This window comes from Oncorhynchus nerka, linkage group LG25, assembly GCF_034236695.1.
Source record: "Oncorhynchus nerka isolate Pitt River linkage group LG25, Oner_Uvic_2.0, whole genome shotgun sequence".
NCBI lineage: Eukaryota > Metazoa > Chordata > Actinopteri > Salmoniformes > Salmonidae > Oncorhynchus > Oncorhynchus nerka.
The window spans coordinates 49,669,170-49,681,675 of record NC_088420.1 but is presented as its reverse complement, the minus strand read 5'-3'; the positions used below and the strand labels follow the sequence as shown (position 1 = coordinate 49,681,675).

General features: G+C 40.3%; 1 protein-coding gene across 3 annotated transcripts in view; it reads left to right on the top strand.

Annotated features, from left to right (window-relative positions):
- Nucleotides 1-37: 37 nt before the first annotated feature.
- Nucleotides 38-12,506, top strand: part of LOC115109623 (UPF0606 protein KIAA1549L-like) — a 40,806-nt gene continuing 28,337 nt past the window's right edge. For 2 of the 3 annotated variants that reach the window (XM_065009836.1, XM_029634774.2), the window contains exon 1: nucleotides 39-548. In XM_065009836.1, coding sequence (XP_064865908.1) covers nucleotides 326-548 — 223 coding nt within the window. In that variant the 5' untranslated portion in view covers nucleotides 39-325. Of the gene's footprint in view, nucleotides 549-12,506 lie in introns of all 3 variants that reach the window. The other variant, XM_065009835.1, reaches the window with a different exon arrangement.

Genomic DNA, 12,506 nt, shown 5'->3' with positions numbered 1-12,506 from the left:
TAAAAATTCTGACGGTGTCGTATGATTTATCAGTTCGGTTTTTTTTTCAATGGGAGACGTTTGTTTCGTCGGTGACTGAACTCACTACTATGGATATGTGTGCATCTTTAATTTTTCGCAGATAATAGCTTATTACGCGCTAGCAGGTCGACGTGGTGCATGGAGTGTGCCCTACAGACGCATTACACACAAGTGTCAATGCTGCCGTTTTGTGTCAACCTCTGGGAGAGACGGGCTTACGCAGAACCTCTCATTGTCCGCAGTGAAGGATTGATCAAATGTATTTTACAAGATTAAGACTGTTAGATGTATCAAGGATAAACAAATGGCTTCAAAACATGCGTGTAACAGCCTCGATGATTTGATCGCCAGCGGAATAAACAATGCTCGCGCGCTTGGTTCGATTGAATGGATAGGTATGGGGATGGGATCCACCTTATGTTTCCAGAAAAACGGAAAAACACTGGGGCTGAATCGAATGTGGACTAAATGTATTTTATCCGTTGGAATGGTTTTGCTTTTAATGCCGTCGGTCCTAGCTGCTGATGGTAAGACTTATTTGGTTGATGACAACCTGTTCGAGTAATATTTTTCTTGATTTTGGTAGGACAAACTAATTGGTCTTCATTGGCCACTTGCAATGTAGCCTATGTGGAGGGCACTTTACAAATCCACATTATCATTTTTGTTATATTCAAACAATTTGGGTAGTAGTGGTTTATTGTGCGTAAATGATGACATTGCGCCTATTTTTGCATGATCTAAATGTCCCACTAGCCGTGTTATCTGTCGCAGACACATTCAAGCTATTGAACGTCCCTAAATCAATATGAATGTTGATTTTCTATAATGCAGCCTCCCAGACACTCTTTCGAATTAGTAAAATAACCGCTGGAGTGGCCTTTGTGCCTGGGGTGGCATGCCTGTGTGCGGTCAATACTGCAACGTGCGCGCAGAAGCGCGCTTTTAATAATATCCATACTAACTTACTTGATCGACGGTGTTGGCAACATTTGTGGAGGTTATTCACAATATAGATTTTTTTTAAAGAACACAACTCGTGAAACGTTCATACTCATTATTTATAATGCTGTCATAAGAAGCTAAAACTAGCCACTAGCCTAAATTGGTTTTCGTTTTTTCTTATCCTCTGTGATTTGAACCTGATGTTTATTAGCCTATAATTTAACCATGGGTAGCTGTTTTCATCTCATTGTTCCTTCAAGTAGGAAAAACAGCTCGTGACTTAGCCATGGGCCTGACCTATACACTTTCAGGTCCTCTCAGATTGCCATAATATACCCCTATTCCTCCATTCATGAAACAATATTTGGAATTTGGCGTTTGGCTGTGGTCCAGGGAGGGCTAGATCCACGTACCATTTTGAGAATGAGGTGTTTTTTCCTGTATTTCCCCCGGGGGGGGGGGGTTGAGCTGTTCCTTTGAGTCAACATGGAGCCCACTGTGCCTTGTTGCCATGGGAACTGATCTGTCTAACGCTTTTTTTTCCAGACTGGGCTGTATATAGCCTGCCCTATAGCATCTGAATAACCAGTACATGCTCCAATTTCTGTCTGCTTTTAGACAATAGTTTAAAATTGATTAGAAATGCTGTGTGATTCGAATAGTACGTGCAAACAAATTGCTTCTTTGTGTAAATGACGGAAGATAGGATTTCACACTGCTCAACGGCATCAACAGGCATTTTGGAGATACAGTTCAGTGCATGCCTAGGCCTATAAGCATTTCTTCACAAGAAAACACTGAATTTTGTGCTCCATTTTCTTTCCAGTGTTGTTCTTCCATTACACACAACTAGACCTTTCACATTTCTTTAACCAGGCTGTCCATGATGTGGTCATGTCTTGCTGCTGTATCAGTATTGGTGTGGGAAACACTGGCCTTATTCAACCCCATAATAAGATGCCCACAATTTGGATGAATAGTTGGGTTGCTTGGATACTTAGTCTTTTTAATAGATCGGCCTCAAAAATGGCCTGTACAGCACCTTGCCCCATGCACTCTGCTGTGCTTCATTAGGGTGATTGCCTGTGCTGTGAAAGTTAATTATGCATTGCTAGAGCCCCTCTCACTGTGTCAGATCTTAAATAGATATTTCCCTTGTACATTAAATACATTATGCATGACGAGCCTCTACAAATCATGTGGTTGGGATGATCTTGTTGGCTAATTTGATTTCTAATCCCAATTAGGTATAGTACTTATTTCCCAATCTATGGGGAATTCTATATTGTGTTCTGAACATGAGAGTATGTTCGGAACACAGTTTGTGTTTTTTGTTGTTGTAATGAAGTGTAAACCTTGATGCAAAAGATTTAATTATATATGCACAATATAATGTATCCGTGGGTAATACATGTTATTACATAAATACATGTTAGTATATTATACTGTGTGTGCGTATGTGTGTTTTCCAAATGTCTGTATTTTGGAGTCTGCACAGCAGCTGTAAGTCCAGCTACTGTGTCCCCTTTTTAAAAGCTGTAATTCTGAGTGACATGTAATCTGTATCTGACAAGCTTAGACGTCCCCAGAGATTGTCCATATTCATAGACACAGTGTTTTGTCATTTCTTTCCTTGGGGAATAGCGTTGACCCCAAAACCAACACATTAGGTAACAGAAATGTTTCAGTAAAAATCACAGCCAGTGAATGCTCTTGACTTGCATGAACATTTCATCAAGTCCCTCAAGATTGAGTGAAGAATGGATTTATGTCTCCGTCTCCTTGAGCATTTTCTGAACTCACAATGTGTTAGAGCGCCCTCTCGTCATCGCTCACAGTGACGGCTGTGTGACGGCCTTAATAGATGCTGCCTGCTATGTAGCAGCAGTCTTCACTTTGTGTTGGCCTGGGAGGCTTCAGCGCTGACTAAAGAGAGAAACACAAAGGGCAGGGCTGTCTGGCTGGCCTCACCTTAGACCTGAGCAGATCAGCAGGTCAAACTCAAAAGAAACTGAAACAGGAACAGAAAATAACTGCTTTGATTCATGTCAGCACTGCCATACAGAAGCGCTGTGTAGTTATTTATTTGGCACAGCTTAGATATAGGGCTGTAAAGGTATTTGGAATTTGCATGTAAAAAATGTTGTGCTGTATACCCTGAAGGTAAAGCGAATGAAACCTGGTTGGCACAACCCCAATGAGTTTGGAATCTTAGAAATATTCTTCCCTCCAACTTCAGCGTCCGTTTAGAACCCACTTGCTGTATCCTCAACTGGCGAAAAGCTGCAAAGATGCTTCTCACTGTGTGTTGTATGACTGTGTCTATTATGTAACGGGAAAGGACAGACAAGAGTCTTGGCCTTCTAATGAATACTATATGCAATGGAATCAGAGCCATTTAACAAATGTGTTTCCTAAGAGGGGTTGAAAAGTCAGGCGATCATGTGGTGGCCTCTGTCAGGTTAATGCTTCTGATTCCCAGAAACAATGATGAAATCGCTTCTGTGCTCACACCATATGTGCCTGCAAGTCTCCCACTACAGTAGGTTATGAATCAGAGTCCTTTGTAGCTCAGTTGGTAGAGCATGGAGCCTGTAATGCCAGGTTAGTGGGTTTGATTCCCAGGACCACCCGCATGTAAAATGTATGCACGCATTGTTATAAGTCGCTTTGGATAGAAGTGTCTGCTAAATGGCTTTTATTATTATGTATTGAGCCACGGTAGGGGACAAGGAAGGGCAAAGCATGGCTAGTGGTTCCTCATTGGACAAGTGGCGTCACGTGGTCCTGCAGCAGTTTTGGCATTTGTTATGAAAAATCAATGCATACTTTCATGTTAAAAGTCTTATCAATTGAAGTGCTTCTGCTTCCCTGGGATAGGCTGTTGCTAGGGGCTTTTATGATTTACTGTCTGTGTTTGGCCATTTGAATCAATAGGAATTCATAATACATAATATGGTTTGTGTACATGCCTGCAAGTGTACTGTGTGTGTGTGTGTGTGTGTGTGTGTGTGTGTGTGTGTGTGTGTGTGTGTGTGTGTGTGTGTGTGTGTGTGTGTGTGTGTGTGTGTGTGTGTGTGTGTGTACATGCCTGCCAGTGTGCATGTGTGCGTGCATTTGTCACCTTAGCTACAAAAGGTCAGGTGACTGACTTTCCTAATTTCGAACTACCCTCAGTGCCAGTTCTGACAGTTGATCATACTGTAGTGAAATAACTGTGAATTCATCACACGATCTGAATTTGAGAGAAGCTATAAGAAATGTTCTTAACACCTTTAAAAAAAAATCTGTACTGAAAAAATATTCTTAATATACAAATTGGTCTTATAGAAGGCTAGTGTAAGCAACTGAGTTTTCAAATTGGTCTTATAGAAGGCTAGTGTAAGCAACTGAGTTTTCAAATTGGTCTTATAGAAGGCTAGTGTAAGAAACTGAGTTTTCAAATTGGTCTTATAGAAGGCTAGTGTAAGCAACTGAGTTTTCAAATTGGTCTTATAGAAGGCTAGTGTAAGCAACTGAGTTTTCAAATTGGCGTATTGAATTGTATAAATTACATATATTTTTGAATGAAAAGTTATATTTTTGTATGATCAGTAATGTGTTTGCCAACACCAATCATGTCAGTATCTTGTTTTGTCAAAAGGCCGTACGTTGCTTCTGATAGTATTTGGAAATTAAGTGGGTTGTCTTTAGTGTTGGTCTTATATTTATGAGTGAGACTTACTCACGTGGACATGATATTGTCTGTCTGAGGATCAGTAGGCTACAAAGAACAATTCAACAAGAACTAATGCAGAGTGAAACTAACTTTCCCAGTGTCTATGTCTTACTTCTGGTACCCTGAGGTCGGTTTCGACTCCTCAGATATGAGGGGGAAAAATTATCGCTGCTCTTTTGCAGGGTGGTACTGGAGGAGCAAGACACTCATCCACTTTTAATAGCGTTGTGATTTGCCTGCTGCATCCCTGGGACTTGAAGCTTGAAGCATGTGTTTCTTAGGATGCACTCAGGTGAAGGAATCTCACATGCTCTCCCTTGCAGGAGCTTAGAAAGCTCTCAATATTTCAGTCCCTGGCTGCTGTGATGCTAACCAAAGGAGAAGGCTGCAGAGCCAGACTGAGCCAGACTCAGAATACAAAACGAACAAGGCCTGCTGAAATCCACGCTCCATCCATCTTTGTCGCCATTCATTATCACTGTCCCGCAAGCCATCAGGTTTGTTGTAGAAAGCCAGTGTGGCAGGATCAGGATATGTTTGTTTGCCAAGGTGGATTTAGGGCAATGTACTATAATGCTGTTTGCTGTGTCCCCCTCTGTGTTGTTTTTCATGAGCTACAGTGCTAGACTAGAGTTCTCCCAACAGTGTCTTTCCCCTCCAAATCAAAGGCATGCAGTAGACATAGTCAAAAGAGCCTCTCTCCTCAGTGCAGCTCACTTAGTGGATTCTTCATTGCTGCCTGCCTGATCACCATATGGCCAGATTGTCATCTGCATAATTTCCACTCTCTCAGTATCTCCTTACGTGACCACTTTTAAAATTGTCGTGGCTCATAATGTCTCACCCTCACTCTGTTTTTGCTAGACTGCCTTGACATACCCCGAGCCAGGAAATGGTCACATGATTGTCTTGTCTAGTCACATGGGACCAAGTAATGCCTACACAGATGAGCTGCTATCCATCTGCATCATTGACATCACAACCTAGTTTTGTTTATCACATTTGGAAGGCATTCTTCATGTGTGTGCAATGTGCTAGTTACGTGTTTATTCCTCCAATGAAATCAATTTCCAGGCTCTTTAACACCAAATCCTTTTAGTTTGTGGTTAGAAGTTTAACAAGTAGGCTTATTAGTTGTTGTTTTTTGTGATCTTGAGTTATGATAACACAGTTGTACTAAGCTATAACTTATAACTTATATTCTTAGAGAATCTATGGGTATTTTTGTCACAGCCTGAATTTGAAATTGATTCACTGACCTAAACACAATTTCCAATGCCTCGCAAGGTTGGGCACCTATCAGTAGATGGGTAAAAATAAAAAAGCAGACATTGAATATCCCTTTGCGCGTGGTGAAGATATTCATGTTATTAATTTCACTTTGAATGCTGTATCAATACACCCAGTCACTACACAAATACAGGCGTCCTTCCTAACTCAGTTGCCAAGGGGGAAAGATACCGCTCAGGGATTTAACCATAAGGCCAATGGTGACTTTAAAACAGTTACAGAGTTTAATGGCTGAAAACTGAGAATGGATCAACAACATTGTAGTTACTCCACAATACTAACCTAATTGACAGAGGGAAAAGAAGGAAGCCGGTACGGAATAAAAATGTTCCAAAACATGCATCCTGTTTGCAACAAGGAACTAAAGTAATACTGAAAAAATGTAAATCAAATCAAATTGTATTTGTCACATACACATACACATGGTTAGCAGATGTTAATGCGAGTGTAGCAAAATGCTTGTGCTTCTAGTTCTGACAATGCAGTAATAACCAACGCGTAATCTAACCTAACAATTTCACAACAACTACCTTATACACACACACAAGTGTGAAGGGATGAAGAATATGTACATAAAGATATATGAATGAGTGATGGTACAGAACGGCATAGGCAAGATGCAGTAGATGGTATCGAGTAAATTAACTTTTTTGTCCTGAACACAAAGCGTTATGTTTGGGGTAAATCCAATACAACACATTACTGAGTACCATTCTCCATATTTTATTTTCAAGCATAGTGGTAGCTGCATTATGTTATGGGTATGCTTGTAATCAATCGTTAAGGACCGGGGAGTTTTTCAGGATAAAAACAAAATGGAATGGAGCTAAGCACAGTTAAAATCCTAGAAGAAAACCTGATTCCGTCTGCTTTCCACCAGACACTGGGAGATGAATTCACCTTTCAGTAGGACAATAACCTGAAAACACAAAGCCAAATCTACAGTGGTTGCTTACCAAAAAGACAGTGAATGTTCCTGAGTGGCTTAGTTACAGTTTTTAATTTACAGTAAATCTACTTGAAAGTATATAGCAAGACCTGAAAATAGTTGCGTAGCGATTATCAACAACCAATTTTTTTAAGAATAATGGGCAAATGTTGCTTAATCCAGGTGTGGAAAGCTCTTAGAGACTTACCCAGAAAGACTCACGGCTTTAAATTTCTAAAAACATGTTTTCACTTTGTCATTTTGAGGGATTGTGTGTAGATGGATGAGAAAAAACAAACATTTAATCCATTTTGAATTCAGGCTGTAACACAACAAAATGTGTAATAAGTCAAGGGGTATGAATACTTTCTGAAGGCACCGTATCAAATCAAATTGTATTGGTCGCATACACATGTTTAGCAGATGTTATTGCGGGTGTAGTGAAATGCTTCTGTTTTTTAGCCCCAACAGAGCAGTAATATCTAACAAGTAATGACTAACAATTTCACAACAATACCCACAATACACACAATACCCACAATACACACAATACCCACAATACACACAATACCCACAATACACACAAATCTAAAGTAAAGGAATGGAATTAAGCATATATGAATATTTGGACGAGCGATGTCGGAACAGCATAGACTAAAATACAGTAGAATAGAATAGAGTATATTATTAAAGTGACTGGTGTTCCATTATTAAAGTGGCCAGTGATTTCAAGTCTATGAAATCACTGGCCACTTTAATCAATCATGAATTGTTTGGGAAATATTGTAGGCAGTAGCATATATTGCAGACTGTGGCTTTAACGTGTGTGATAACTGAAGTGCCAGAGTATGTCCATCATATTCTCCCAGGACCCAGGAGTGTGATTACTGCAATATGGGTCACACACACAGGGCCTGGGCTCCAACAAGAGATCAAACAGAATATGGCACTTAGTTTATTCTGCAGCTGAATCTTTTTTTTTCACTGTCACAACATCACTTCATTGGCTTTTTTTTTCAACTTTCGAAAAATGTTTAATACTCTCCTTAATCATAAGCTGTGCAAAACTCAGGCTCTGATTTGACTTTAGGTTGGCATTTCTATGAGTTAGTGTGCTGTAGGGTTTACTGCCATAACTTAATACCTTGCTTCTATCATGAGAATAATTGGTGTGCGTTTTCTTCCCAGTCTGAAATGGAACACAAAAATATATTTCTTCAGATCGTCATTTATGGTAATGTCTTACCTGGGAGACAGTGGCACTAGCTTACATTTTTTTTGTGTGTGCATGCAATTACAGTAGCCTAGGTTGTTTGCTTTGATTCTGCTGATTAGTAATATTGAATGACCACTAGTAACAGTACTATTGAATTACTGTGAATAGAATTCCATTGAATCAGATGCAACAACAGCCTTTTGGTATTTGGTATTTTATTAGGATCCCCATTAGCTGTTGCAAAAGCAGCAGCTACTCTTCCTGGGGTCCAACACAAAACATGAAACATAATACAGAATGACATAATACAGAACATAAATAGACAAGAACAGCTCAAGGACAGAACTACATACATTTTTTAAAAAAAGGTACACGTAGCCTACATATTAATGCATACACACAAACTATCTAGGTCAAATAGGGGAGAGGCGTTGTGCCGCGAGGTGTTGCTTTATCTGTTTTTTTTAAACCAGATTTACTGTTTATTTGATCAATATGAGATGGAAGGAAGTTCCATGCAATAAGGGCTCTATATAATACTGTACGCTTTCTTGAATTTGTTCTGGATTTGGGGACTGTGAAAAGACCCCCTGGTGGCATGTCTGGTGGGATAAGTGTGTGTGTCAGAGCTGTGTGTAAGTAGACCATGCAAACCATTTGGGATTTTCAACACCTTAAAGTGTCTTAATAAAAGAAGAAGTGATGCAGTCAGTCTCTCCTCAACACTTAGCCAAGAGAGACTGGCATGCAATAGTATTTATATCAGCCCTCTGATTACAATTAAGAGCAAAACGTGCCGCTCAGCTTAACTAGGTCTTTCCTTGCAGCACTGGACCACACGACTGGACAATAATCAAGATTAGACAAAACTAGAGCCTGCAGGACTTGCTTTTTGGTGTGTGGTGTCAAAAACGCAGAGCATCTCTTTATTGCGGCTAGACCTCTCAACCACCTCCCCACCTTTAAAAGGCAATGTTGTTGCTATGCTGTGACTGAAGATGCATGCTGAGCTGCAGTGTGACCGTGCTTAGCAGGTGTCTGTGCAGTGCCACAGGGTAAATAGGAGCCATATTCTGTTGAGTTTGACAAACAAAACAGTGAAATATCAGCTGAACTTTCATATAGCTTTTAGAGCTCAAATCTGCAAGCCCTGCTGTCACTCTGTCCGTACTTGATGATTCCCTTTTCTTATCTGCCTTGTCTACCAGGGAGATGACATACAGTGGCAAGAAAAAGTATGTGAACCCTTTGGAAATACCTGGATTTCTGCATAAATTGGTCATCAAATTTGATCTGATCTTCATCTAGGTCACAACAATAGACAAACAGTCTGCTTAAACTAATAGCAGCAAAGCAGCCCCAAAACATGATGCTCCCTCCACCATACTTTACAGTTGGGATGAGGTTTTGATGTTGGTGTGCTGTGCCTTTTTTTCTCCACACACAGTGTTGTGTGTTCCTTCCAAACAACTCAACGGTAGTTTCATCTGTCCACAGAATATTTTGCCAGTAGCTCTGTGGAACATCCAGGTGCACTTTTGCAAACTTCAGATGTGCAGTAATGTTTTCTTGGACAGCAATGGCTTCTTCCGTGGTGTCCTCCCATGAACACCAGTCTTGTTTAGTGTTTTATGTATCGTAGACTCGTCAACAGAGATGTTTGCATGTTCCAGAGATTTCTGTAAGTCTTTAGCTGACACTAGGATTATTCTTAACCTCATTGAGCATTCTGCGCCGTGCTCTTGCAGTCATCTTTGCAGGACAGTCACTCCTAGGGAGAGTAGCAACAGTGCTGAACTTTCTCCATTTATAGACAATTTGTCTTACCGTGGACTAATGAACATCAAGGCTTTTAGAGATACCCTTTCCTGCTTTATGTAAGTCACAATTCTTAATCTTAGGTGTCCTGAGATCTCTTTTGTTAGAGGCATGGTTCACATCAGGCAATGCTTCTTGTGAATAGCAAACTCTAATTTTGTGGGTGTTTTTATAGGGCAAGGCAGCTCTAACCAACATCGCCAATCTCGTCTCAGTGATTGGACTCCAGGTTAGCTGACTCCTGACTCCAATGAGCTTTTGGAGAAGTCGTTAGTCTAGGGGTTCACATACTTTTTACAACCTACACTATGAATGTTTACATTTTGTATTCAATATAGACAAGAAAATACAATCATTTGTGTGTTATTAGTTTAAAGCACACTGTGTTTGTCTATTGTTGTGACTTAGATGAAGATCAAATTTTATGACCAATTTCTGCAGACATTCACATACACTACCGGTCAAAAGTTTTAGGACACCTAGCCATTCAAGGGTTTTTCTTTATTTGTACAAATTTCTATAGTGAAGACATCAAATCTATGAAATGACACATACAGAATCATGTAGTAACGAAAAAAGTGTTAAACAAATCAAAATATATTTTATATTTGAGATAGCTTAAAATAGCCAGTATATTTGAGATACTTAAAATAGCCACCCTTTGCCTTGATGACAGCTTTGCACACTTTTGAGTTTTAGATGTGTGCAATTTTGCTAAGTACAATACAATGTGATACCTATTTTTGTTTTTTTCATATTCACGTTTCCTGTGTTCTGCTTGTGGAATAAATTGCTCTAATCATCCTTTTCAAGGTTAATTGTTGCATTTGGGTCCTGTAGTCTTCCTGAAAAGTACTGTAGAAGTGTGACTTACTCTCCAGATCCAATATTCAACCCAGAGAGACAGATGGACACTATGAATAGTTTCAGGAAGTGTGTATCTGTACATCCTGTTGGAAAGGTGTCACTCCATGGAAAGCACACCACACTGTCGCAATGGGTTTAATTTCAGTTGGACACTTCCCAAAGGCCCCCTCCTCACCACCTGCGCCTTGGATGGTGGTGCACTGTGTTTCTCCACGCGTCCCTCTTTCCTGCCCCAATGGCTCACTGTTTTGAATGGGCAGAGGTTCTTCATGAGTCCCAGGACGGCTGGAGCTGCCATGTGTTGTCATAGGAGCCCAATGGAGGAGCTTTGCTGTCTACTGCCATGGCTCAGCCTCTCAGTGATCTCTCAGTGCTGCTGAGGGAGGGCCCTTATGTTGCCCCCTGTTAGAGCAGGTGGCTTTCTGTGGGGGGATAGGATAGATACAGGAGAGGTCTTCAGTGTGTCCTGTCTTGAAGACACCAAATACTGTCACACTCTCACTGCTGAGCAAATAGGGTCTTTTAGGATAAATATCTCCTGATCATGTTTGCTATTAAGAACGTACAAACTCGTTGTCATATATATATATATATATATATATATATATATATATATATATATATATATATATATATATATATATATATATATATATATTCATGTAGGGCTTTAAATGATTGGTTCATCTGAGTTTTTTGTAGGATTAAGCGATGCTAGTTCCTGCTAGACTCATTGTTTGAGATGAACAGTCCAGTAGGTAGTGTTAATGGAAGACAGTGGGCTTGCATCCTGGGGATGTAAAGCACAGGCCTGGTTGTACTGTACAAAGCCAGCCTGGTTCGGAAATCCTTCCTTTTAATTAAACAATCCTCCGATGAATAGATTTAGAGTGTGGGGGAAGCATGTGCTCGGTACGGAAGTACAAATGCGCTCTGGAGGTCTGCCAGTATTTAATCGTTTCCCTTATAGAAGGCAATAAACCCTGCTAGCTGCCCATTCCTCATCGTTCACTTGTACTGAGGAAAGATGTCTTTGAAAACACCACAAACCGTATCAGCACTGATTCAACGCACTAGCTTTCCCTCGTAGGTTGAGATTATATGTTTTTAAATCACAGCAGCTGCTTATGTGTGCCCCAGATATGTACTTGAGAGCATCTAAATTAATTCCCTATGCTCATCCTGAACAAAACATAAGTGACCTACTTATTAAGATTATTTTCCCTCTGTCACGGTTTCATAATACTGCTCCTGGATGACTAAGAAGTGTTTGTATCCTCAAATGTTCTGCTCCATAGTTTTGACGTCGGCCTCTCCCCGTACCACTCATGTTGTTGACAGGGGGCACTGCCAGGCTGCGTTTTGGAGAACAATATTTCATGCTTTCAAGATGTGGTTATAGAGAGAGACGATGTTGATGAGAAACATAGGGGGACAGTCAGGATGTCATCATCAGGCCTCTGGGATTGATGAGTCAAATGGAGAATTAACGTGTTCCTGCCTTCCCAGCTAACAATTCTAGGGAGAGAGAGAATGTTTTTGTAATGTTAGCCGTAATGGTGCCTAGATGTTTCAGTGTCCAGTTCTCAGTTAGTTAGGTGAACATTCTATGTATGTAAGCAAAACTCTGAGAACCTATTTTGCATGTTTTGGAACTAGAGTTAGGAGAATGTTCCCTAAATGTCAAACAGAACTTACCCAGA